This window comes from Pinus tabuliformis, chromosome 6, assembly GCF_031772625.1.
Source record: "Pinus tabuliformis cultivar Carrire ecotype Pingquan chromosome 6, CPIR1, whole genome shotgun sequence".
Taxonomy (NCBI): Eukaryota; Viridiplantae; Streptophyta; class Pinopsida; order Pinales; family Pinaceae; genus Pinus; species Pinus tabuliformis.
Window position 1 is genome coordinate 1,839,376,681 of NC_142292.1, and position 27,048 is coordinate 1,839,403,728.

General features: G+C 39.9%; 1 protein-coding gene across 1 annotated transcript in view; it reads left to right on the forward strand.

Annotated features, from left to right (window-relative positions):
• Positions 1-26,659, forward strand: part of LOC149266361 (small ribosomal subunit biogenesis GTPase RsgA 1, mitochondrial-like) — an 88,969-nt gene extending 62,310 nt beyond the window's left edge. Inside the window, exons 3-5 of the mRNA XM_089430442.1 lie at positions 23,921-24,118; positions 24,370-24,563; positions 26,402-26,659. Coding sequence (XP_089286568.1) covers positions 23,921-24,118; positions 24,370-24,563; positions 26,402-26,579 — 570 coding nt within the window. The 3' untranslated portion in view covers positions 26,580-26,659. The remainder of the gene's footprint in view (positions 1-23,920; positions 24,119-24,369; positions 24,564-26,401) is intronic.
• The last annotated feature ends 389 nt before the right edge of the window (positions 26,660-27,048 follow it).

Genomic DNA, 27,048 nt, shown 5'->3' on the forward strand with positions numbered 1-27,048 from the left:
AAGGATATTTTAGGCATGTGATAGTTGGACAGCTCCTAGAACAAGACGTTTTGGAGCCCTTTCTATGTGTATAAATAGAGAGGTGAGATGAGTCATTGTACTCATCCATTTGTGCATCACAAGAGCTCGTTGGAGAAGGAGAGACACCTCTATTCTTGGTTGCAGAAAAGGACAAAACAACGAATATTTAAGGGCTGTTGGAGCTTCTTGGTGACTGCGTGGAGGGCTGTTCTATGCTACAACCAGGCCGAAGATGAAGAGGGGTTAACGCAGGTCTGTTTGAGGTAGAAAAGAGGTAAGGGAACTCATGTTTATGCAGGCCGAAAGCTACATGATTGTTGTGTTAGGCCGCAGGCCATAACACCACAAGGGTGTGTGTAGGACTGTTTGGGGTTGACTTGTGCCCTAATCTCTTGCGTAGAGGCAGAGGCTTCACTTAAGGAGAGGCCACAGTAAAAGGGAAATGTTTTGGTGGGTGGTTAAGGGCTGGTGCAGCATGCCTTGATGCCCTAACCAGTCACAGTTACAACTACAAGAAAACAACAGACCCTGGAGCAGTATTGTCTTGTGTTGGGTCATAGTCTTGACCAGTGCTTGGATCAGTTTGATGGGAAATTATAGGAGACCTTAGGAGTTGTTTGGAGGAGCCCACGTGGACTATTGGGAAGCCTACCAAGCAGCCAAGGTGACAGCAGGCACATCGGATGAGAGGCAAGAGGAAAGAAGCAAGGAGAGCTGCAAATGTTCCCTTGGATGATGGCTTGATGATGTCCTAGGTGAGGACATATTGATCTGCCCAAATTTTTGCAATAGCTCCTCTCTTGTAGAGCAAAAGGAAAATTGGTGGAGTATGTGGGCAGCCATGTGTAAGGGTCTCCTAGGTGTGGGGATGCCCTAACTAGGTGCAGATGCTACAATGTGGACTTGGTCACTCGTGGACTGTTGGAGGGCAGCATGAGAGAAGACCAAGTGTGGACGAGATTGGGCACTTATGGTTTGTTGGAGGACAATGTGATAGTGTCCAAGTTGGAGCCTGGTGAGCAACACCTTGATGGGCAAAGGTGGTTGCGAGAGAGGCAGTTGATGAGCTCAAGGGTTTGAAAAACCAGGAGCAAGTTTGTGGAGCCCGAGACTTGAGTGTGGAGAAGGACATCTACAACAGAAGATGGTCAGTGCTCCTAGCCGGTGTTCATTGTAGGAGATGGACGTCTTGCAGTGATAGGTGGCAGCCTTCCGTGCCTTATGTTGGTCTTCATCGTAGCAACACAGGAAGACCATGGTGGGCTGAAGTCCCTGAGTAGCTAAGGAGCAACAGTGGGCAGATTGAGAGTTGTTCATAAGTGGAGCTGTGAACAACTCGACAGGAGTCTCGATGAGTTGATGCATTGGTGGACGAACGATCAACTAGAGAGCAAATTGGATAACCGAGATTCAATGGCTAGATGGACTTGGAGCATTGATAGAGGCAAGAGCTGCAGATCGGGAGTTGAAGGAACAGGTAGGTATAGGGTATGACCAAGGGGAGCTGAGGGAGTCGACTTCATTAGCTAGATGGTGAGAGTATTTTGTTGAGGGTAGATTGGTTGTCGATGGACTAACACCAAGCCCCAGTTTGTATTCTTGTACTAGTGGATGATTGAGGGCCATTATCCCTAGTACGGGAGCCCTAGACTGTTGTATTATATGTTGTTTAATATAACTAAGCTAGGTTGAAAACTGTAAAAAGTTGTCTATATTCTGAGCATGTGTGATTTACTGTTGTTTATATTCTGCCGTGCAAAGTAATATTGTTGAGATTTTTGGTTTGGTAGCGTCGATATTTTAAGATTCTATCCTAGACCCAAGATCGTGGAAATTCAACATGGTATTAGAGCGTATCTGAGCTACTTTGAGGGACAGTGAACCAGAGTGTGCACAATGAAGCAACTGAGAGGGAGTTGTGGGTGTCTGGATCATGGAGCAGAGGGTTCAGCTGAAGACATTGAGATGTGGTCTCGATAGACTACATGATGAGATGGGCTGGAGTTATGGTGGATCGGTGGTGACCTTGGTGCACTTTAGTATGTTGTGTGGCAATTTGTAGATCATAGACTTCCTATGTCTTGTCATGAATGGTTGGGACAACTCGAGTGTTTCTTTGGCATGGACAAGATCAGGTTGATCGAGATGGCTTCATGTGATGGACTATAGATTAGCAGGCTGGAGCCTTCATCGGATCGTGATGTTGGATATCCGAGATTGGTGGGATTTGCACAAGTTGTATTTGATCCAAGAGGATGAGTGCTTGCAGGACTTAGCCAGTGGAGACCGTGTAGGCTCAGAGTGAGCAACCCTATGTGTGAAAATTTCTGAATCTAGAAATAGAAATCCTATTGCAGTAACTGGTTTAACATCTCCTACTTGTTATTTCATTCAACAAGTTATTTAATTACATAAACATTGATGTAAACACCATTGCAATCTACACTGATATACAGATCATAAACTGAAGCAATAATTGAGACACACACAAGGGACACCGTTATTTTTGGACAACACGTCCTCGAAAAAACCCAATACGGGGAAACCGTGTAGCAGCTCTGAGGGTTTTCTATTATTAAGTAGTAGTTTTGAATACAACTCTGGATGCCCTCTTGGCTATCTAGTTACAAAGATAAAATATACTAGTAGAAACATAAGTGAGATTACCTCACTTCACTCGACAAAATCCTTGCGATCCAGCAACTGAACTAACTATCCTCGACTACAACTACTGCCCCTTTGCAATAGCTGCGTGGAGCACTCTGAGACACTGCGTCAGCTCTACGCTGCCTCCTCTGCCTCCTAGAGCTCTGACGTCAGCCTTCTCGGTTGATCTTGCTGTTCCATGGTTGAATTCAGACTTCTGCAGGAGGGCAGCGCTTCCCCTGCGCCAGCACTGCATGGGCCCCCCTGGCCTAGCGTCAACCTCCCTTGGTCTGCGCTACCTCCTCTGGTGTATCTTTGACTCTCTCTGCTGAGTATTCGGGTCCCAGAGAAGATCCTCCAACCCCAACTATCCCTGCCCCTCTGCTGCAACTCAGATCACCTGTTCGACTTTCTCAGCAAACCTTGCCCCAGAAAAATCGAATTGATTGATCACTCGGTGTATCTCCAACTGACCCTCAAGTCTCCTCTTATACTTTTCCTCTTGATGAATCAACGACCAAGATTAAATCTCTAATCAATGGCTAAGATTAAATTAGACTTGATCCTCGTCTCTCAGAAGCTTCTCACCCATATTTTCATTAATACCCATTAATATTTTTATTTTCCTAAGTTTAGACTTAGGAACCCCATTAAAAATATTAATCATTTTAATAAAATATAATATGGGTGGAATCTCACCAAACGATTTCTGGGTCTTGGAGATCTCATGTGTTCTAGCCCCTCTACAAAATCTCGGAGCTAGAGCACATCCGATGCTACCCAAATATCAACGCTATGGAGGTTTGGGATCTTAAGGTTTAGATGTGATGAGGCAGAGGCACTAACGAGATTTTCGGATTCATCTATAGGGTATGCTGTAGTGATGGGTGCCAGATGGGCTAGTGTCATTGCCGAATGATGATGGTTACTTCCTAGTCTTGGAAGTACCTCCCTCGCTAAGAGGGAGTGTTGATTTGTGTAGCTTGGGAGGTACTCCAAGCCCTAGTGTTCGAGGGTTGGAGGTCAAAGCGCCACAAGTAGGCTTGTGGGCTTAGAACCCAAGCCTGGGGTTTTGCACCCATAGATGTTTGGGCCAAAACCATGACGAGTTTTCGACATGTGATGGATGAGGATGATAGCTCTCGGCGAGACGATTCTAACGCAACGAGAATCATCCGATTCCGAGTTGTCGTTGAGGAGTTATGAATTTTTGAAGTCATATGTTGGGGTTGTGACTTATGTTTAAGGTCGACCTAAGGATATTTTAGGCATGTGATAGTTGGGCAATCCCTAAAACATGATGTTTTGGAGCCCTTTCTATGTGTATAAATAGAGAGGTGAGATGAGTCATTTTACTTATCCATTTGTGCATCACAAGAGTTTGTTGGAGAAGGAGAAACAACTCTATTCTTGGCCGCAGAAAAGAACGACAGAACAACGAAGATTTAAGGGCTATTGGAGCTTCTTGGTGACTGCGTGGAGGAATGTTCTATGTTACAGCCAAACTGAAGATGAAGAGGGGTTAACACAGGTCTGTTTGGGGCAGAAAAGAGGTAAGGGAACTCGTGTTTATGTAGGCCGAAAGCTACAAGATTGTTGTGTTAGGCCACAGGCCATAACACCACAAGGGTTTGCGTAGGATTGTTTAGGGCTGACTTGTGACCTAATCTCTTGCATAGAGGTAGAGGGTTCACTTAAGGAGAGGCCGCAGTAAAAGGGAGTTGTTTTGGTGGGTGGTTAAGGGTTGGTGCAGCATGCCTTGATGCCCTAACCAATCACAGTTACAACAGCAAGAAAACAACAGACCTGGAGAAACATGATCTTGTGTTGGGTCATAGTCTTGACCGGTGCGTGGATTAGTTTGATGGGCAGTTGTTGTAGGAATTTACAGGGTAAGTTCCTCAGAAAGAATACCAAAAGGACACCGCTCACAACCAGATCTCAAATCAATACACCAGTATTTTTGACGTGGTTAAAACCCTCAAAGTGCAAGGAGGGAAACAGTCCACGGCCTGTCCCAACGTGGGTACTACAGGCAATTTATTAATCAAAGAATGAAAATTTACATAAGCTTCTCTCATGCACGGATTACCCGAACAATGACCCTCCATGCGCTTTAAATAGAACTCATGGACCAATCGGGTGTCAAGCCACGGATCAAGTGTCGGTAATACCGAGGTGAGAGTGAACCGTCGGATCACTACATATCGTGACCGTCGGATTGTAAGTTACAAAATGTACAACGGTAAAGAAACACACTTTACCTAACTCTAACCTAACTCTATACTAGACCAAGTTGAACTTAACTATATCCTATGTGTCGGAATATCCTAACATCCCCCCTTAAGAACAACTTGGGATAGGATTGAAGGATTTACAAATATGATACAATAGGAGAAGGAAGGAGGCACTAGAGCCTATCCCCCCTTAGTGACAACTTCCTGAACTCCAAGCATATATCGAAGTTTAGTGAACTTCGCCTCTGTGAGAGCCTTTGTGAAGATGTCTGCAACCTGATCATCTGTTGGACAATATTGCACTTCAAGAACATGGTCATGAATGAGCTTTCTGATGAAGTGCATGTGTAGTTCAATGTGTTTGCTGCGCTGATGCTGGACTGGATCTTTGCATAGCTGAATGGCACTTTGATTATCACACCAAAGTGTGGTTGGATGCTGCTGCTCAAAGCCAAACTCTGATAGGATCTGACAAAGCCACAAGGCTTCCTTACTAGCTTCCACGGCACCACGATACTCTGCTTCTGCTGACGAAAGAGAAATGGCAGCCTGTTTCTTACAAGCCCATGTAATAGGTCCTGAACCAAGAGTGAAGACATAACCGGCAGTAGACTTCCGATCATCAGGGTCACCAGCCCAATCAGAATCAGTGAAACCAACTAACAGAGGAGCTGCTTTGGCACTGTAATGAATCCCAAACTGTACTGTACCTCGAACATAACGAAGTATTCTTTTAGCTGCTTTCCAATGACTTTCACGGGGGTTTTGCATAAAACGAGCAACAAGGCCAACAGCAAAGGAAAGATCAGGACGAGTATGGGTTAAATACAAGAGTTTTCCGACAAGTTGACGGTATAAGGTAGCATCAACTTCAGGAGAAGTACAAGAGACTGAAAGTTTGACTCCAGACTGAAAGGGAGAAGGGGCTGGCTTACAGTCTTCCATGTGAAAATGACGAAGAATATCACAAGCATACTTGGACTGGGAAAGGAAAATACCCTCTTGGGATTGCAAGACTTGAAGACCAAGAAAATAGTGTAAGTGTCCTAAGTCTGTCATTTCAAATTTCTTTTTAAGGCTGGACTTCACATGGTTTATAAGGTTGGGATCACTACCAGTAAGAATAAGATCATCAACATAAAGAACAAGGATGATAAGAGAGTTGCCCACTTTCTTGGTGTAGACAGTATTGTCAGAATGACACCTAGAAAAGCCAGATTCTAAAAGAAAGCTATCCATTTTGGCATACCAAGCCCGAGGAGCTTGCTTGAGGCCATAAAGGGATTTCTTAAGTCGACAAACAAGGCTGGAGTCTGTTTGTATGAAGCCAATGGGTTGTTCCATATAGATTTCTTCCTGCAAGTCCCCATGCAAGAAGGCAGATTTAACATCCATCTGATGGACTTCCCATTTTAAAGAGGCAGCAAGGGAAAGAACAAGGCGGATAGAGTTCATTTTGGCAACAGGGGAGAAGGTTTCAGTGTAGTCAATGCCTTCAACCTGTGAAAAGCCCTTAGCAACGAGACGAGCTTTATGTTTATCAACTTTCCCATCTGGTCCATACTTGGTTCTGTAAACCCATTTACATCTAACAAGTTTGCGTCCCTTTGGTAGAGGAACAAGATCCCATGTATCATTTGTCATCAATGAATGATATTCTTCATTCATAGCTGCTTCCCAATGTGGATGGCCTGAAGCTTCTGCAAAAGTGTCAGGATCATGATTTACTGGAGCTTGAGCCAGTAAAGAAGAGGCTCTTTCAAACTGAGAACGTGTACGTCGCTGATCTGTAGGATCACCGGCAAGATCACCTGCTGCATCCCGAGTAGCACGGACCCATCTTGGAAGTTGAGGATCCTGAGAAGGTGGGGGAGGATTATCATCCTCGCTTTCATCATCTGAAGAAGAAATGTTTTCAAAAGTAGAAGAGATAGGAAGAGGTGGCACATCCGCCGGACTAGGCTCGCAGGCCGATTTATTTTCATCAAATTTTACATCTCTTCTAATGATAACATTTTTGGACTTAAATGGAATAAGTCTATAACCTTTTACATCTTCAGAATATCCAACAAAAGTACATTTCTCACTCTTAGGTTCTAAAGCTTTATGCTTTTCATCTGGAATATGGGCCCATGCTTCACTTCCAAACACACGAAAGTGACTTACATCTGGTTTAATGGAACTCCAAGCTTCTTCTGGAGTGATATTCTCTAGAACCTTAGTAGGAGTGCGATTGATTATATAATTTGCACAATTAATTGCTTCGGCCCAAAAACTAAGACTGAGTCCTTTAGATTGCAGCATACAATTAGCCATTTCCTTTAAGGTGCGATTTTTCCTTTCAGCTACACCATTTTGTTGTGGAGTGTATGGAACAGTATGTTGCATTTGAATTCCATTTTCGGTGCAAAAGTTGATGAATGTGTTTTTAACATATTCTCCACCATTATCAGTTCTTAGCTTAAGAATTTGATGTCCAGATTGTTTTTCAACAAAGGCTTTGAAGGCCAAAAAAGTGTTAAATACTTCACTCTTGAGTTTTAAGAAGTATACCCAAGTGCGTCTGGAGAAATCATCAATGAAAGTTAAGAAGTACTTGCAGCCAGAGAATGAAGCAACAGGAAGAGGACCACATAAATCACTGTGCACAAGCTGTAAAGGGGCTGAGGCGTGCCAAGAGGCACGTTTGTCAAAACTGTCCCGATGATGTTTTCCGAGTACACATCCGGAACAAACACCATCTCTGCAAGATACCATAGGAAGACCTGTCACCATATTTTCTTTACATAGATGCTGAAGGGAGCGATAGTTTAAGTGACCAAATCGCTCATGCCAAAGTTTGCTCACTTCATCATTATGAGCAACAAATACTGAGGGAAGATTTGATGACCCAAAGTTGTGAAACTTATACAACCTTTTGGAATCATCAGCAAGACCAGTAGCTAGAATCTGTTTAGGATCTTTTAGATCCTTGATTACAACATCATGAGGTGAAAATTCAACAATTTTACCTTCCCTGAATGAGTTATCTGATAGACAGATAGAAGGTTGCAGGATAAGGTTGGAACACATAATACATCATTAAACTGACCATTGTCTAGATGAACAGTTCCAGTCCCTACAACATTAAGAGATCTATCATCACCAATATATATATTTTTGGTGTTACAATCATTTAAAGAAGAAAACATGGCTTGATTTTTGGCCATGTGACAAGAGGCTCCAGAATCAATGAGCCACTCATGAGAATGAGAAGAAGAAGAAGATACATTTAATGCATAACCAGACTGAGATGATTGATAATGACATGCAGAAAGTGCCATTCCGGAAGTTGAAGTTGAAGTAGGCTCCACATGGATGTTATGTTTCTTCATTGCGGCTTCCAAGGCTTCCATCTTCTTAAAGCATTTAGATTCTAAGTGGCCATCTCGATTACAAAAGTTACAATGTCTATCAGACTTCTTCCATTTGTTTTTATTGGTCTTATCATTTTGCTGAAATGATCTTTCATTTTGAGGCTGAGATGGTTTAGGACCATTCTTTTGAGGATATGACTTCTTAGGATTCTTTGAATTTGGTTGCTGCTGGGCGGCTAACGCTTTCGTGGAAGAGTTTCCAAGATTAAGAAGACCAAGGTGTAAGAGTTTTTCTTGTTCTCTTATTAAGGAATCACAAAAGGAGTCAAAGGAAGGGGCCTTGTATTCTTGTCCTTGACAAATGAAAGCTTCCCTTGTAGAATGGAAAGTGGAAACAAATACAGAGTAGGCTGGTCCCAACTTAGTAAGGATGGAATAAATAAGGTTACCATCTTCTTTCGTAACTTTAACACCTTCCAAGAGATATCTAAGGGTCTTGAATTTGGACAAGAAATCTTCAATGCAAGAAAAATTATTAGGATCCAAAGTAAGCAGCTCATTTTCAAGTTGATGGGCTCTAATTTCATTTTTAATTCCAAAAACTTTAGCAAGTTTTTCTAATGCTTCATGAGGAGTCTCAAGTTCTGCAATGTGGAATCTAAGATCAGGAGAAACAGACATCCCTATCAAACCACGTGCTTGATCTTGTCTATTTTCCCATTTTGCCGCCTTGTCTTCATCTTTTGGTTTCTTCTCTTGGTCTGTGGCTATTCTGTAGAGACCTTTACTTCTAAGTAAATCTCCCATGTAGGCTACCCATTGGAAGTAGTTAGTGCTGTCAAGAATGACTTGGCATGGACTTTCCATTTTTAAAAAAAAAAACTGAAGCTGAAGATGCTGAAAGTAAGTGTTCCAATGGATAGATCTCGAAAAAATAGGCGGTTTTAAAAAAAACGGCTCTGAAAAAGGTTTCCGGATGAAGAAGTTATGGCTTTTTGAAAAAAAATTGTTGACGTTGCCGGCAAAGTGCGCGAATGTGCGGGAATGAAAAAAATCCGCCCCCACAAAATGGAGACTTGAACCCAAGACCTCTACTCTCTTAAAATAGCTTTGAACCAATTGATCTATACAAAAAATTTGAGAGAGAGAGAGAGAGAGAGAGAGAGGGGGGGGGGCCTTGGTTTGCGTGCTTGCCTTGAGAAAGCTCTTTTTCCCTACAAAACACAAAACACAAAACCCAACACGAATATGCAAAGAAAAACGAACCTTACGGCTCGAAGTTAGCTTTAGCCAAAAAACTAGAAATTTAAAAAAAAAATCTCAAAGTTAGCTTTAGCCGAAAAACTAAATATTTTTCTCAATGTTTCTGATTTTCCGAGATCACACTAAGGTGCAGGGAAAAGAGCATACGCATGAGAAAAATCCTTCCTTTCTGTTTCTGATTTGCCCAGATCGCACAGAGTCGCAGGGCAAAGAGCATACGCAGAAATGAAAGGTATAGATCCGGTTAAAAAAAAAGGCTAAATAAACTGAGACCGAAATAAGCAGAGAGAAAATAACAGTAAACTGCAAAAAAAACACTGTATACCTCCCGATCTGAAAAATGACGCAGCTAGGGCTACTGGAAACCTTTTCGCGTGAAACGAAAGGGGTTCCTCACTGGAACAGATGCTCCGAACGCAACAGAGTAGTCCTCTCGGCCCGAAAGCAGTCAGAAACAGCAGATCTAGGAAACGACAGCCGCATGCAGTTCTACCGGCTTCAGATTTGGATCACCAACGGACGCGGCCCTCAAATAGCTCTGATACCATGTAGGAATTTACAGGGTAAGTTCCTCAGAAAGAATACCAAAAGGACACCGCTCACAACCAGATCTCAAATCAATACACCAGTATTTTTGACGTGGTTAAAACCCTCAAAGTGCAAGGAGGGAAACAGTCCACGGCCTGTCCCAACGTGGGTACTACAGGCAATTTATTAATCAAAGAATGAAAATTTACATAAGCTTCTCTCATGCACGGATTACCCGAACAATGACCCTCCATGCGCTTTAAATAGAACTCATGGACCAATCGGGTGTCAAGCCACGGATCAAGTGTCGGTAATACCGAGGTGAGAGTGCACCGTCGGATCACTACATATCGTGACCGTCGGATTGTAAGTTACAAAATGTACAACGGTAAAGAAACACACTTTACCTAACTCTAACCTAACTCTATACTAGACCAAGTTGAACTTAACTATATCCAATGTGTCGGAATATCCTAACAGTTGTAGGAGACCTTAGGAGCTGTTTGGAGGAGCCCACGTGGACTGTTGGGAAGCCTACCAAGCAACCAAGGTGACAGCATTGGATGAGAAGCAAGAGGACAACAACAAGGAGAGTTGCAGATGTTCCCTTGGATGATGGCTTGATGATGTCCTAGGTGAGGACATATTGATGTGCCCAGATTTGTGCAATAGCTCCTCTATTGTAGAGCAAAGGGTAGATTGGTGGAGTTTGTGGGCAGCCATGTGTAAGGATCTCCTAGGTGTGGGGATGCCCTAACTAGGTGCAGATGCTATAATGTGGATTTGGTCACTTGTGGACTCTTGGAGGGCAGCGTGAGAGAAGACCAAGTGTGGACGAGATTGGGCACTTATGGTTTGCTGGAGGACAGTGTGATAGTGTCCAAGTTGGAGCCCGGAGAGCAACACCTTGATGGACAAAGGTGGTTGCGATAGAGGCAGTTGATGAGTTCAAGGGTTTGATAAACCAGGAGCAAGTTTGTGGAGCCCAAGACTTGAGTGTGGAGAAGGACATCTACAACAGAAGATGGGTAGTCCTCCTAGTCCGTGTTCATTGTAGGAGATGGACGTCTTGCAGTGATAGGTGGCAGCCCTACATGCCTTATGTTGGTCTTCATTGGAGCAGTGCAGGAAGACCATAGTGGGTTGAAGTCCCTGAGTAGCTAAGGAGCAACAGTGGGCAGATTGAGAGTTGTTCACAAGTGGAGCTGTGAACAACTCGACAAGAGTCTCAATGAGTTGATGCGTTGGTGGACAAATGATCAACTAGAGAGCAGATTGGATAGCCGTTATTCAGTGGCCATATGGACTTGGAACATTGATAAAGGCAGGAGCTACAAATTGGGAGCCGAAGGACTGGGCAGGTATAGGGTACTACTGAGGGGTGCTAAGAGAGTTGACTTCATCAGCCAGATGGTCAGAGTATCTTGTTGAGGGTAGATTGGTTGTCGATGGACTGACACCAAACTAGTTTGTATTCTTGTACTAGTGCATGATTGAGGGTCGTTATCCCTAGTACAGGAGCCCTAGACTGACTATATGTTGTTTAGCATAACGAAGTTGGGTTGAAAACTGTAAAAAGTTGTCTATATTCTGTGCATGTATGATTTACTGTTTTTTATATTTTGCTGTGCAAAGTAGTATCGTTGAGATTGTTGGTTTGGTAGTCTTAGAGATTTTAAGATTCTATTATAGACCCAAGATCGTGGAAATTCAACATCCTCGTGGTTCTGGTGTTGAACATTAGGGATGGATTCATTAACACAATTGAGCTCATTCAACCTTTTCTTGGAATAGATAAAATTTCAACAAGAGAACATTTGTGGAAGTCATTATGAATACCTCCCTAGCTAAGAGGGAGTGTTGAAGTTTTGTAGCTAAGGCTGGTCTTCATAATTTGTTTTAGCCCTTTAAAATAATTTAATAATAAATACAATACATGTTCTTCATGACGACTTTAAAAAGAAGGAATCTTAAATTTTTAAATTTGAATTTTTGGCTCCAAAAATATCAAGTCGGCCCTCCAAGTGTTCAACTCAGCGTAGGTTATAAAGGCACACATTTGACCGCCTAGAAGCAGTGTTGTGAAAAGCGCGATTAAATCGCGCTTTTTACACGAAAAAATCGGCTATTTTTTGCCGATTTTTTCCGAAAAAACGCGATTTTTTAAAAAAAGCGCACTTTTTTGGAAAAAAACGCGGGGTTGCCGGGACAGCACGATTTTATAATTTTTTTTTTGGTTTTTCATTTGGTCATTTGGGTTTTTTCACACAATTTTTTTTGAAAGAAACAAATAATTTTTGAGTGGGGCAGCTTAATGATCAAGTCTAGGCCCTAGTATGGATATGCTATTCATGGTAATGTTAAATTCTTAAAGTAAAAGTGACATTCTCCTTAATCTTCATTTTCATCCTTTTACTTAAATTTTTAACATTACCATGAAATGACTCAGGATGTTTGAGAGTGGTTCCAGCCTCATTGGATTTCATATGGAGAAAGTAGAATTTTAGATTTCATTTAAAATCCAGCAGACTTATCAGTTTTTCAGGATTTCAGGATTGGGAGATTGTAATGTTTCCAGGTGACACCACCTGCTCAGGCTACCCCTGCCACCAGTAGAGGACGTGGTCTACCTCCTATAGCTTCTACTTCTAGTTCTTCAGCTTCTAGAGCACATCAGACTCCACTGCCATCTCCACCAGCACAGGCACCAGCATCTACATCTAGAGGGAAAGGGAAAGCTGTGGCATTTTCTCGCAAGAGGGGTAGAGGAAATCAATAGGATTAGACCTCATTTTATTGTATATGACATTATGACATGATGAGATACATTATCATATATTTTGTTGATATTTTGAGGCTGAGTTGGGACTCAGGAGTCAGGACTTACTATTCAGGACATGATTCAATGTTATGTGTGATTTTAGCGCTAGAAATGATATTAAACATCTTATATATTAGTTTTTCTATCATATTTATGTGTCAATGTATTTATTTTATGTTGTAGATGGTTTAGATATTAAAAAAATTGAAAAAAAATGAAAAAAATGAATATTTTTGTACCAAATGTTTTTTTTCCCGCTTTTTTCCGATTTTTTCCCGATTTTTCCGATTTTTCCCAATTCGTTCCCCGCGCCGATTTAATCCCACTCGCGCTTTTCACAACATTGCCTAGAAGTCTATATAAAGGCTTCAACCTCCTCCTCAAAAAGGCAATTCAGATCACTTTTGTTCAATTAAAGGAGTAGATAGACAAGGGTAGGTCAAGGTTAAAAGGGCAAGTCAAGAATCTAGATAGACTGAATTTTTTTGAGACATAGCAAACTGAGTTTATGGAAGGCCAAAATTTCTAAGGGACAACAGACTGAATTTCAGAGGCTAATTGAGGGCAGTTTGACCAAGTTTGATTTGGTTTTGGTTACTGGTCAGTTTGTCTTTGTTTTGATAGGAAAGTTCAAATTGTGTCTCTTGTTGAATTGACAAATTTCTCTAAGGGTTCTGGGTTTTTCCCCTTGTTTAGGGTTTCCCCACAATAAATTTTGTGTCTCTTATGTTTAGCTGTCTCTACTTTCATTATTGTTTATTGTTGATGATTTTCTTGTATAATTACTTAATGATGAATGTGGTATAAGATGAATTGGTTTAAGAATAATTGGAAGTAATTATCAGTTAGGGAAATCATTTAAAAATCAACGTTAATGATGCTCCCAAATTGCTGATTGCTTTCATCACCCATTTCTGCTCCTCCTGATTTAGAGTGTGGGAGATCTTTTCCTTTTCTTGGTCTCCTGTAAGTAATGTATGCCTTGTCCTTTGGAGTCATCAAAGTGTTGTGCACTCACAGGCTGGTAGGAAAATGTAATATAAAATTAGTTAGTTAAGTAGTTATTAGGCAAAGGGCATGATCAAAACCAAGAGGCACCCAGGGCGGTATAAAGCCAGGGCCTCTCTCAAATTGTGATCATCTTCTATCTCTTAATAATAATAAATATGAATTCGCTGAATAATCTGAGTTAATTGTGCCATTTGGTATCAGAGCGGGTCGATCCCTCTGCTCGCTTTCTAGCATCTCCTGCGCTTGCCCATCATCTTCATGGTTCTGCTGTAATCTGTCTGCATATCTATACATCCGCTGTTATTTGGCATCAACCCCATCATACAAGTATCCACGACCACTCTTTGTCCCCTGCAACCCTGTCGACACTCAGGCGCACCGCATCAGACGTTCTTGCACAGGCTCTTGTCGGGTTCCGCCTCATCCACCGACCCTAACCACCCTGTCGAAAAAACCTGCAATCGCATTCGCTGTGCCCACACCGCTTACCTCATAGCGTGTTGTCTGCCTCCGCGTGCCATCACAACCGCCGTCTCATTTCCCCGACAACCATTCGCCTAGTCTTCGTCCAAACCGAAATCCACGTAGGTGTTCGAATTAGATTTTTGATATAATTATGAAAGTTATAATTGTTATAATACGGTTATATATTATAACTATATAACTATATTAGTATATTATAACTATATTATATATAATATAATATAATTTAATTTAGTTTAAAAAAAGAGAAAAAGAAAAAACACTATATGTTATATAATTAAATTAATTAATTTAATTTAATTTAATTATTTAAAGAAAAATGAAAAAAGAAAAAAAGAAAAGAAAAAAATTCAAATTAAAAGCTGGCGGACAAATATACAGCGCCACAAACCCGTTCAATGGCGTCGATGACAATGACCGATTTTAGCAAAAAATTGATTGATCTGGAGAATATGATTACTAGCCACTTCGATGATTTCAACCAAAAATTAGTCGATCTTGAGAGTAAGTTTATCGGACATTTCGACGATATCAAGAAGCTACAGGATACGACAAGTCGAATAGAACAACAAGTCGGGCAAAACTATACCAAATCCGAAATAAGTCATAATCAGACAATGACGTCGTTGAACACTTTGTGTGGAAGGATGAAGGTTACACCTGAACAACTACAAAATGATGGAGGTAATCAACAACCCAATTCATCAGATTCAACAAATCAACAGATTCTCATGAAAAAGCGGAGTCTCCAAAAAAATCATCCATGCACCATCAAGGAAATAGTAACACGACTTTTTCAAATAAGCAGCTCTGGGATACATTCACCAATCAATACCCTCTTTTCGCTCCACCATTAGCAACGTATCAACGAAGAGCAAAAATCGAGCTACCCAAATTCGATGGTAACGAAAAATGCAGCGTTGCATGGTTGAAAAAAGCAGAAGAATATTTCGAGATTTACGATATTGACAATGATGACGAAAAGATTAGACACACTTCCATGAAAATGGAAGGCGAAGAAGCATATAATTGGTATATGTGTTGGGAAAAGATGACAATCGCCATCAGTTGGAGAAAATTTAAGGATGCATTCTTTAAAAGATTCCAAGGTGTAAAGGAAGAAGAGTTCTTTTCAACACTCGTTAGATTGTGACAAAAAGGAAATGTGGATGAGTACACTCGAGAATGGGAGACCTTAGCAACACGAGTACTTGGGTTATCAGAATTTTGTCTAATTCTATCATACATCTCCGGACTTAAAACTCATCTATGAGTAGAACTTGAGCTTCATGACATTACATCAATAGAATTAGCAAGACAAAAAGCAAAAGCTGTTGAAAAGAAATTTGAATAGATTCTGTGGTCAAAATCGGAAAAAGTATATTCGAGATGAAGAATGCCCCAGTCTGCGAATACGGATAATACAAGATATGTTCCACCACATCTTCGTGAAGGGGAAAAATATAGCGTGGAAATGCAAAGAATAAAAGAAGGCAAATGCCAAATGCTGTGGCGAGAAGTGGGACCCTAAACATAGGTGTGCTAAAGGAAAAGAATCAAAGAACCTATATAACGGTGAAGCAACCAATGATTCAAACAGTGGTGAATCAGACATAGGAATAGAAGATGCCCTAGAATTCTCTCCAGAATTAGATGACGAGAGTAGTCCGCAAGTGTCACTATTAGCTATGATAGGTATATCACAACCCATGACTCTAAAATTAAAAGGACATATAAAGAAGAACAACATAGTGGTTAGATATCATTTTTGGGATTCAACTGCGTTAAGTCATTCACGTATGACCATTTTCATGAGAGTTAGTCGTAATTGACTAATTTCTCATGATTTTTGAGTAGTTCACTTAGCACTCATTGCATCAGGTGATGCTCACAAGGGTGAAGAAGTGGGATTGAAACTAGTGAAATGAATCACATAGCGTCAATCATCACTTTCGGGGCTTGCACCCGGTAGCACCCACAATTTTTTAGATGCAACCGTGGCAAAGAGACTCAACATTTTCTCATTTCCCTTACCAAACACGAAGGTGATGGTAGCTGACGGTAAGAAGATTGAAAAGGTAGGGAAATGCCATAAGGTCAAATTGCAAATTCAAGACTTTAATTTAGAATCCCCGTTCTTCACTGTACCATTAGGAGGAGTAGATGTGGTCTTAGGTATCCAGTGGCTATGAACCCTAGGCACTTACTCTGCCAACCATCAAGAGCAGTTCATAAGCTTTAACCAGGAAGGGCAGAGGTACAAGTTATACAGACTCCAAGCACCAAAGAATCAAATCATGTTGTCATCTCAGATGATGAAGATGATTCGAAAGGGAGCACCAACTTATGTAGTACAATGTCACCAGTTAGAAAAGTTATCTGGAAACATGATCAACGAAGAGTCACCAGAAGTACACGAGCTAATTCAGAAGCATGAAAAGGTATTCCAAGACCTACCCATGAAAATGCCTCCTAACAGGGAAATCAAACGTACAATAGAAGTCAAAGCAAGATCAGACCTTGTCAACCTCAAGCCTTATCGATACCCACATCACCAAAAGACTGAAAATGTGAGATTAATCCAAGACCTTTTAAAATGTGGGATCATCTCAAAAATTAAGAGTCCGTATGCTGCTTCAGTGGTATTGGTAAGGAAGAAGGACAGATAATTCAGGGTATGCATTGATTATAGAGGATTAAACAAAATAATGATTAAAAACAAATTGCCAATTCCCTTTATTGACAAAATGTTGAATGAACTACATGGCGCAAAATACTTCTCAAAATTGGACTCAAGGTTAGGCTATTAGCAAATCAAAATCAGGTTGGAAGACACACCAAAAACGACATTCCGAACACACGAAGGTCACTATGAATTTAAAGTAATGCCCTTTGGGTTAACCAATGCACCAACAACATTCCAAGCCACTATGAACGAGTTATTCCGTCCATATCTTAGGAAGTTTGTATTAGTATTCTTTGATGATATTTTAATTTATAGTAAAACTTGGAAGGAGCACCTACAACATTTGGATAAAGTTCTTACACTACTGAAAGAGCATCAGTTCTATGCCAAGAAATCCAAATGCACCTTTGGGAAGGAAGAAGTAGAATATCTCGGACACATAATATCCCATGAAGGAGTAAAAGTGGACCCTAATAAAATCAAAGCTATAAAGGAATGGACCAAACCAGTTAATATATCCAAGCTAAGAGGGTTCTTAGGATTGACTGGATATTACCGAAGATTTATTAAAAACTATGCACATATAACTGCACCTCTAACAAACCTTTTAAAGAAGAATTCATTTCAATGGAATGAGGAAGCAGGAAGGTGTTTTGAAGAACTGAAGGAAGTTATGTCTAATGCCCCGGTATTGGCAACTCCAGATTTCTCTAAACCATTTATCATCGAGTGTGATGCTTCCAAATTTGGTATAGGTGTAGTGTTTTTTTTTTTGCTGTGGTTCATGAACACCTTGGTCAATGGGTGGCGCTACGTCCACGGAAAAATCTGGGCTAATTGACCCCGAAGGGAATCTAGCCCCGCGGCCCACTAGCTAGGCTTGACCCCAAGGGCTTCTGGGAGAATGGACCCTGTGACCTCCTGATGGTGAGGCACTGATTTTGACCAATTGAGCTAACCCTTGGGGCTGTATCGGTGTAGTGTTAATGCAAGAAGGGCATCCAATAGATTTTGAAAGTAGGAAGCTCAATAAAAGAGAACGTCTTAAGTCCACATACAACAAGGAAATGCTCGCTATTATGCACGCACTGGCTAAGTGGAGACAATATCTTTTGGAAGTAAGTTCTCCATTCGAACAGACCATAATACTCTCCAACACCTCCTTCAATAAAATACACTTTCCGAAGAACAAAAATGGATTGAAAAAATTGTCGCCTTTGACATGGAGATACTACATAAAAGGGGAAAAGACAATGTAGTAGCAGATGCCCTGTCTAGGAAAGACGAAGAACCAACACTACTTGCAGTCTCGGTTGTTGTTCCTGAATGGCTTAATGAGATTCGAAGTGAGTATGCTAAGGATCTAGAAATAACTACCATAATCAATAACCTTCCAGACAACTCAAAATTTGAATGGAAGAACGACATTTTATGGTACAAAGGAAGAATCTATCTGAATTCAAACTCCAAATTTAAATCCAAGATACTCAAGGAGTCACATGACTCACTGTCAGCCGGACATGTAGGATTCTTTAAAACTTACTAAAATGCACGTCAATCATTATTTTGGAAGGGGATGAGTTGCGATATTCAGAAGTATGTAGTGGAATGTGACACATTTCAAAGAAATAAACGTGAAAATATTATGACACTTGGATTACTTCACCCTTAAACTTTTTGAATCAGAAATGGGAAGAAATATCAATGGACTTTATTGAGGGATTTACTTGTATTTGAATGCAAGGATAAGATTTTCGTAGTAGTCGACAGACTCACCAAATATGCTCACTTTATTGCAATGAAGAAATCAGACTCAACTAAACAAGTTGCTGAGATATTCTGCAAAAATATTTATAAATTAAGGGTAATTTTTGGAAAGAGTTGTTCAACCATATAGGAACCTACCTAAATATGAGTCCTGCTTACCACCCTCAAATAGATGGACAAACAGAGGTTGTCAATAAATGTTTGGAAGCTTACCTACGTTGTTACACTACAGAAAAAACAAAATGAGTGAGCTTAGTGGTTGCATCTCGTTGAATGGTGGTATAACTCTACTTATCATACGTTAGCAAAAATGACTCCATTCCAAGCTTTGTATGGGTACGAACCTCCAAAATGGAAGGATATAGCTACCGTCCAGACAAATCTACTAGCTATTAAAAACCAACTAGGAGAAACCCCAAAAATTGTCCAAACCCTAAAAGAAAATTCAAATAATGCAAGAAACTGTATGAAGCAACAAGCTGATCGAAACAGAACCAAAAGAGAATTTGAAGTTGGAGAATGGGTATTTGTCAAGCTCCAGCCATACAAGCAGTTGTTCTTGAAACAAAAAGGAAAAAATACATTGGCACCGAAGTTCTATGGACCATACCAGATCAACAAAAAGATCAACCAAGTTGCATATAGTTTAAGCCTTCTGGATAAAAGCTGTGTTCACAACGTCTTCCATGTATCTTGCCTAAAAAGGGCACTGGGTGACCATAATCAGCACAAACAACGCTTCCATCCTTAGATGATGAAGGAAAGGTCATCATAGAACCAAGAGGTATCATATCCACCAGAGGAAAGAAACTTCGATCTCGTGTAATCAGGGAATACTTGATCAAGTGGAAGGACTTACCAGAAGAAGAAGCTTCTTGGGAGACTGAAGCATTTCGTCAACAACATCCGTCGTTACGTATGTTTAGGACAACGCATTTTCTAGGAGGAAGGCAATGTTATATAAAAATTAGTTAGTTAAGTAGTTATTAGGCAAACTAAGGGGCACCAACGACGGTATAAAGCCAGGGGCCTCCCTCAAATTGTAATCATCTTCTATCTTTTAATAATAATAAATATGAATTCGCTGAATAATCTGAGTTAATTGTGCCAGAAAACTAGCTCTGATACCACTGTAATGTCCCTCTCAATATTGGAGCTGTTTTACTTGCAAAATTTTCTTTAAATTTTCCTTTTATGACTTTTGACAAACACTTGGCTAGCAACTTAGTTTCTTCAGTTGATTTGTATGAAAATCAAGAGAACACTGCTAGCTAATCTTGCTTAAATAATACACCAAAATGGAAACCAAAACTCTAGTTTACTACATCAATGGCTTTTCAATAACTTGTTCCCTTCAACATTTTCCTTCCAGGAAATGATTGGATATTCCCAACATTAACTCAAACCCCTTAACAACTCGATCTTGCCAAGATCAACTCAGCCTACACATTGAGTCTAGCTTCCTTGATAATTATCTTGACCTTCTGGGAAATGCCAGTTCTTCATAATGAATATGATTTCCAGGCTGAGGGATCAGTCTCCTTATTTTGTTGGCCCCGTTTGTAGTAGATTCACCTCCAAGTCGGCTTCACAAGATCCTTGGCCTCCTTCTAAACAATTTGAACTGCAAATAAGACGGGCCTCTTGCAACACAAATTCAGCATCCAAGTCAATTCAGCCCAAGTGTTGCCATGCTAATTTCTTGCCCAAGGAATACACCTTTAGCACTTGACCTCTGTAGTAAAAATTTCGCCTCCAAATCAGCTTATAAAAATGCCCAAGTAATTCCCGAGCTTCCTGGGTCAATTAGGGTCCTCTTCTGCTAAGAAATCTTGTCACCACAGCCTCAAATATTGCCCCTCAAGTAATTGATTCCGCAACTGCTAACCAATGTGGTCTAGTTATTTAACTCTGCCCTTACTAAAGACTTGAGCCCTTGCACGAACTCAACTCCACACATAAACAATTCGGCCTTTAAACAAGTAAAATCAATAATGAAACCCTCGACTGCTACAATAAGGGAGATATTCGCTGCTGCCATAAATTATAAATTGCTGTTGCTGCTATAGGGTTATAACATGTTGCCACAGAGTGGGAAGATCCATTCAAGCAATTCAGCCCTCTTGTCTTGATTATGCAAAAGCGGCCTCACAAGAGAATTAGTCTTGGCCTCACACAATGTTTTGGCCCTTCTCTAGAAGCCTCGTCCTCCCGCTCAAGGGAATTTGGTCCACCAAGGAATCGAGCCCTGCAATAAAACTCCTCCTGTTGAGCTCATATGAGAAGTTTGGATGATTCCTTGTCGACTGGCTAGGGTGGATAGTTTCACCACTGAAGCTAGCCTTGATCAACTAGGGTGGATGGTTTCACCACCGAAGCTAATTGCCACTAGGGTTTCAATCTGTCACACATAGCTCAAAGATCCCACTAAATTCAAACTGTCCTAATATCCAATCACCTCCAAGGATGAGCTCTTGTAATATACTAGGGAAATTTTGCCCTAGGTTTCTTTAGGCAACTAGGGTTTTCAATAAAATTTTCCTTTACTGTTCAAAGAACTAATCATCCCAGCATAAATGTAGCCTTTCAGTAAACAATACGTCAACCATACATAACAAGGCTACAAATTGATTAACCAATAATGCAACAGTAGTGATATGGTCCAAATTCAACAGTCTGGTAAAATCCAACCAGTTCCAAGGCAATTACAAAGAATTCTAAATTAATTCTAGATTAAAAAAGCTAGATGACTATTTACCGACTTCTATCCACTGTCTCGAGCTATATTGTCTGATTCTAACAGGAGAAGATAAATCCTTGTCCAGCTTTAGTGGCTATCCACAAGGTGACTGTAATTCAGACTTGGGGTGCAAGTGATCTCGGAAGGTGGTGTATAATTTGAAGAGTTATGCGAAATTCAGGTCTGTTCAAAGTCTTGTTCTGTGTTGGTTTCAGGACCTTTGGCCTACTCTAGGTATCCGTCTGGACTTGGTGAGAGATCGGACCTGTTCCTTTTACTCCTATACAACCTCGGTGGCCACAGAATGCTAATAGACGAACCCTGTCTTACAGTTCAGCCTCAGAAAGGTGACATCTTAGCTTCAGGAGGGCTTTGGCCTGCTTCCAATAATTGTTTTTCTTCCACAGGGTGATTTGCAAGGGATTAGACCTCAGGATAGTTCGAGCCTGTTCCAAGAATGTTTCGCTATCTCAGGAACATGATGTGCTCATAAATTTACCATCAGAAATTTCCTCTAGCTTCAGGTTTATCTTGCTTTCTCACGAACTTCAAACTGACCATGAATTAACCTCAGAGATTTCGTCCAGCTTCAGGTACTTAATTTGACTCGCTGATCCTTAGTTAGAGAATTCCTTGTGCTAGAATAAAGTAACAAATAGAAAAGATAAAGAAGAGTGACTAGGTAGGGTGGGATCACCTCCACTGAAACTAGTCCAAAGAGGGAAAGGGGTCTTAAAAATCCTCAGAGCCTTAGGCTCAAAGAGAAACAAAGATAAATGATCCAATCCAATGATGATCCAAATGAATCCAACCCTCTTGTATTTATAGATTTCCTTGAGGGGATTTTTCTCCTTAATTAGTTGAGTGAGATTCACATCAAACCCCAACTTTGGGCTTTTTTGCCCCAGCTGCCCCAGACTTTGCCCAAACATTGGGTGTTTTGGGGTTTTCCCTTTTATTTAGGACTATAGCCTATGGGGATCGATAGGATACTTCGTCCCTATTATCCCATCAATTTTTAGGGAACATTACATCTCTTATCTTTCTTTTATTGCGATGGCCATCAGAATACCATGGGTCATCCGAATACCATGGGTTCTTTCTCTTCTTTTAATAATGTGACTTTATAAAATTATTTTTCTATTGTCACTTTTAATTAAGTAATTCCCTGCTATTCATTAACCAATTTTTAATCTGTAGCCTATGGGAATTGGCTGGGCTACTGACAAATTCTCCGTCACTAGCATTTGGAAAAAGGGACATTACATATCTAGAACTTGGTACTTTGTTTTTATTATGGCTTATTTTGTAAACATTATATGACAGCCTCAATTTGATCTTTGAAGTTTGAACCTACTTTTGAATTGATGCTGAATTTGAATAGTCTTTGGTAATGAATATGATGCTTTATTTCACTTCGCGGTTGATGTTATGTATGTTACAATTTGTTGATGACAAAATTTATATTTTGAAACTTGATGGTTGATGTTGTGGTTGATGATTGACCATTTAATGAGAATGTTATGTTATATTTACTAGATGATTGCTGTTATATGTGTACTAAGTGGTTGATACTTAATAATCATCCTCAATCCAGTAGTTAAATCCATGTTTTCAGCAGTTGATTCAACATTCTGCATTTTTTTCAAATATATATATATATATGCATCAAAATATATTAAAATAGTATCATATAAAAATACTCCTGAAATAGTTTGCTCCCACATGCTTTTTGAACTTTGTGGTTCCCACTCCTGCTCCTGCTCCTGCTCCCACTTCTTACTCTCAACAGCCTTCATTACATGTGCTGAAAGTCTAGCAACTTCTCTCCCATATGCGGGTCTCCTTTTAAGCATTTGGTATACAGTATTATCTATAAATTTTCTGGGCATACAAGAAGTTTACTGCCTCTACACTTAAACCATAATTATAAGGCTTGTACAGGTTAACAAAGATTTTCCTTCAAATTTTCAGAGTTAAAGTAAACTAAGTAAACTTCCACTGAGCTGTTGTAGGTTTTTCTTGATTAATTAGATTAATAACCTGTGTATTTGAAGGCTAGACTGCATAAAAGGAGAGTTTGTTTAGTAAGAACATACTCTAGCATCCATGGTTCTTGTTGGGTCTCTTGTCATAATATTTTCTCATAAGTCATAGGATTGTGCTATTTTCTTCTAACTGGCATGCATTCATTCATCTAGTATTGAAAAGTGAATATCAGCATTGCAAACAATTCTTAGTGGATGAGAAATTGAGAAGTACGTTGTTTTTATTTTTTATTTTTAAACCATGTTGCTACAACGTTGCTACTGGTAGTTTTTCAATTTTGAATCTCCATGATTGAATAAATGATATATTCAGGCAGGGGATGGGAGCAAGTGGTTTGAAGAACAACGTGTTGGAGAAATTTCTGTGAGAAGTGGTCGTGGAAAGCACACCACCCGGAATGTATCATTACTTCCACTACCAACTGGTGGTTATCTTACGGACACACCTGGTTTCAACCAACCCAGTCTCATAAAAGTCACAAAGAGTTCTCTAGCGTGGATGTTCCCCGAGGTGTGCCCTCAAATTTATTATACTTACACATTATGACTTGTTCTCGGAGACATTCTACTTATGATTCTCTTTACCTGACTGGAAGAATATTTGTCAGTTATTTTCAACTCAAATTCTCCAACTATTGTTTTCTAAATCTGCCAGAAGTATTTTTCTTTGTTTCTACATGTTTTTTTTATAATGTGTTATAGGCAAATTTCTTAATATATTGGCAGTAATATGTTTTACTCTTGAATTGTGATATATTCCAGATCAGGCAAATGGTAAATGCGAGTGAGTCTGGTGGATGTGCCTTCAAAGATTGTCTGCATGTTGGTGAGCCAGGCTGTGCAGTCAAAGGTGATTGGGAAAGGTATCCTTATTATCTTCAGTTGCTTGACGAGATCAAAATACGGGAAGAGATACAATTAAGGTTGATTGGTACCAAACGAGAAAGTGATGTCAGGTATGGATGCAGTGCTATTATAAGCTCATTGTTACCACAAGTACTGCATTGACATAGTGTAGTTTATGCATTTTAGAATTGAACATCTAATTCTATGTTGAACCAGCTCCACCTGTTTTACAATTTCTCACCTATATTATGCATTTTCATTTCTCAAGTATGGGGGACACTTTGTATCACTGGTAACAAGACACTTATAATACTCAAAATCAACCAGGCCTTGGTGGTAAAAGTGTTTGGGTTTTTTTTTTTTTTTTTAAACATTGATAAGCCTTGTTGGATCACATGAAAGCTGGATATTATCATGGGTGGCTAACACAGTTAAGTGTGGGTGTGCTGACTGTCTGTGACATTGCTTTCATGGATTGTATTTTTGAATTATGACTTCTTTAATGACTAAATGATAAACCTGGAAAATATTTTGATCTCCAATAAGAGATTTGGAGTGATCCTGATTGGTACTGAGTTCTAATAAATAGTAGGTATTGATTTTATTGTGCAAAATATCTTAGACAAATGGTTAACCGCCTTGCATTTTGAGATAATTTCCAAATTTCAGTTGTCCCTTTAATTTTTGGGGTAATGCATAGTCATAGTTGTATCTAGCGTATATGGTGGAAAACAATAATGGTCTCATACCCAGGCATCGAAATTATCATAAAGTGTATATAAATGGCATTGGAGTGGGATCCTTGAAATGTCAAGAAAGATAGATTCTGGAAGACTTGGAATCATAACGCAGAAGGATCCTTATTTGTTGGTGTTTCTCCTTTAAACAGATCATATATACTGTTGGAGGCCCAGTTGTCTGCTTTCCACATTGTCTTGACACACTCAATATTCGAAGTACAAACGATAGTTCCAGCAGTCCTGATACCGTGAATTTGATTTACATTGAAAGTATGTTGTCATAAGAAATCACAAGAGGTTTTTTCTAATGATGATGACTGAAGAGCCAGCCTTGCCTTTTCATCTAATATTCTCCTCAGAAATAAACGTTTACTTGGTGCACACAAACCACTTATTACAAAATCTAATTACAGTAACCAAATCCCATGGAAACATAAATATTCCAGACAACCCTCTTCAACTGTGTTTTTTTTCTTAGTTCATGTTTCTATATATGTATCTCTTGCAATCCTCGAGGCTTGAATTCAACTATGCAGAGCATTTTTCTCCCATTTTATATCTGTTGCTAGGTAAACGGAGTTTCCAAAAATGGGCAACTCAATTAATTGTTGCCACTGACTTCTTAAAATACCGGTATACCATCCATTCTCCTTTATTTTTTTGAAGTTTTTCATCTTTCTAAGATGCTTCAGCAAAGTGATAAATTAGGTGACGAAATGGGCTTCATACTTCTAAGATGCCCCAGCAAAGTGATAAATTGGGTGACAAAACAGGTTTCATCAAGTCTGCTGAGCTCCCAGGGGCTTGATGATTAAAGAATTGAACACATCCGTCCAGACAATATATCCTAAAGATTCAAGCAAAATGTCCAACCTGAGTGCAACTTAGTATCCAGAGAGATATTGCAAATCTCTCTTCACAACTGATTGCAAGGACAAATTGCCTTCCTAAACATATCTGATCTGATGCTCAACAGTTTCCACTTCAATCTACTATACAACATACAAAGACATCGTATATATTTTTGGTTATATTACAAATATGTCAAAAAACTCAAGAAATGTGAATTCTTTTCTCTGCGCTGACTTGGGAATTGTTTCTGGCATCATGAGCTCTTTATCTGTGATATTTCTTTTCCCTTTCTTTGTTCAGTATCTTGTTTAGCTGTTTTCGATTAATATGCTTCTGACAGTTCAAGAATTTTGCAGATACAAGGTCCGTAAAATGGGTGTTAAACAAGCAGAACCAAGACTAGAGCCTAAGAAACATCGCAGACTCTCCCGGAAGAGGGCCAATCAATCAATTATGGATGAACTAACACAGGAGTTAGAAGACAGTCAGGACTGGGAAGACGAAATTGTAAAGGGAGGAGACGTGGACAAATAGAACAGATAAATTTGTATGGCACAGACTGTTTAGGTGGAGAAATGTAATACAAAGGGATGAATAGATTGAAATTTGTATAATGGAATATGTCTTCTCATAAATGCTTACAGAATGTATTCAAAATCAGTGCGGCTTTGAGTTTGACTAGACGAATCATGCAGGTCATTTGTAAATATTGAATGATTGAACAACCCTCTATCCTTGAAGTTGTAAAGTGTCGACTTATATGGACAATGTATTTTGTTTCTCCATAAATACCATTACGGTGTTATTAATGATCAGAAAATCAAGCTAGCATGGGGAAATTTCATGATAAGGAACTTTTGCACATGACTCATGGATTGTTTTAGATCTTATTTGTGAATCTTTAGAACTTATTTGTGAATCTTTAACATGCAAGACAAAAGGAAATAACTAACATTGCTTCCTGGGACAGATCCCCTGGGTTTTTCCTGGGATAGGGATCGGT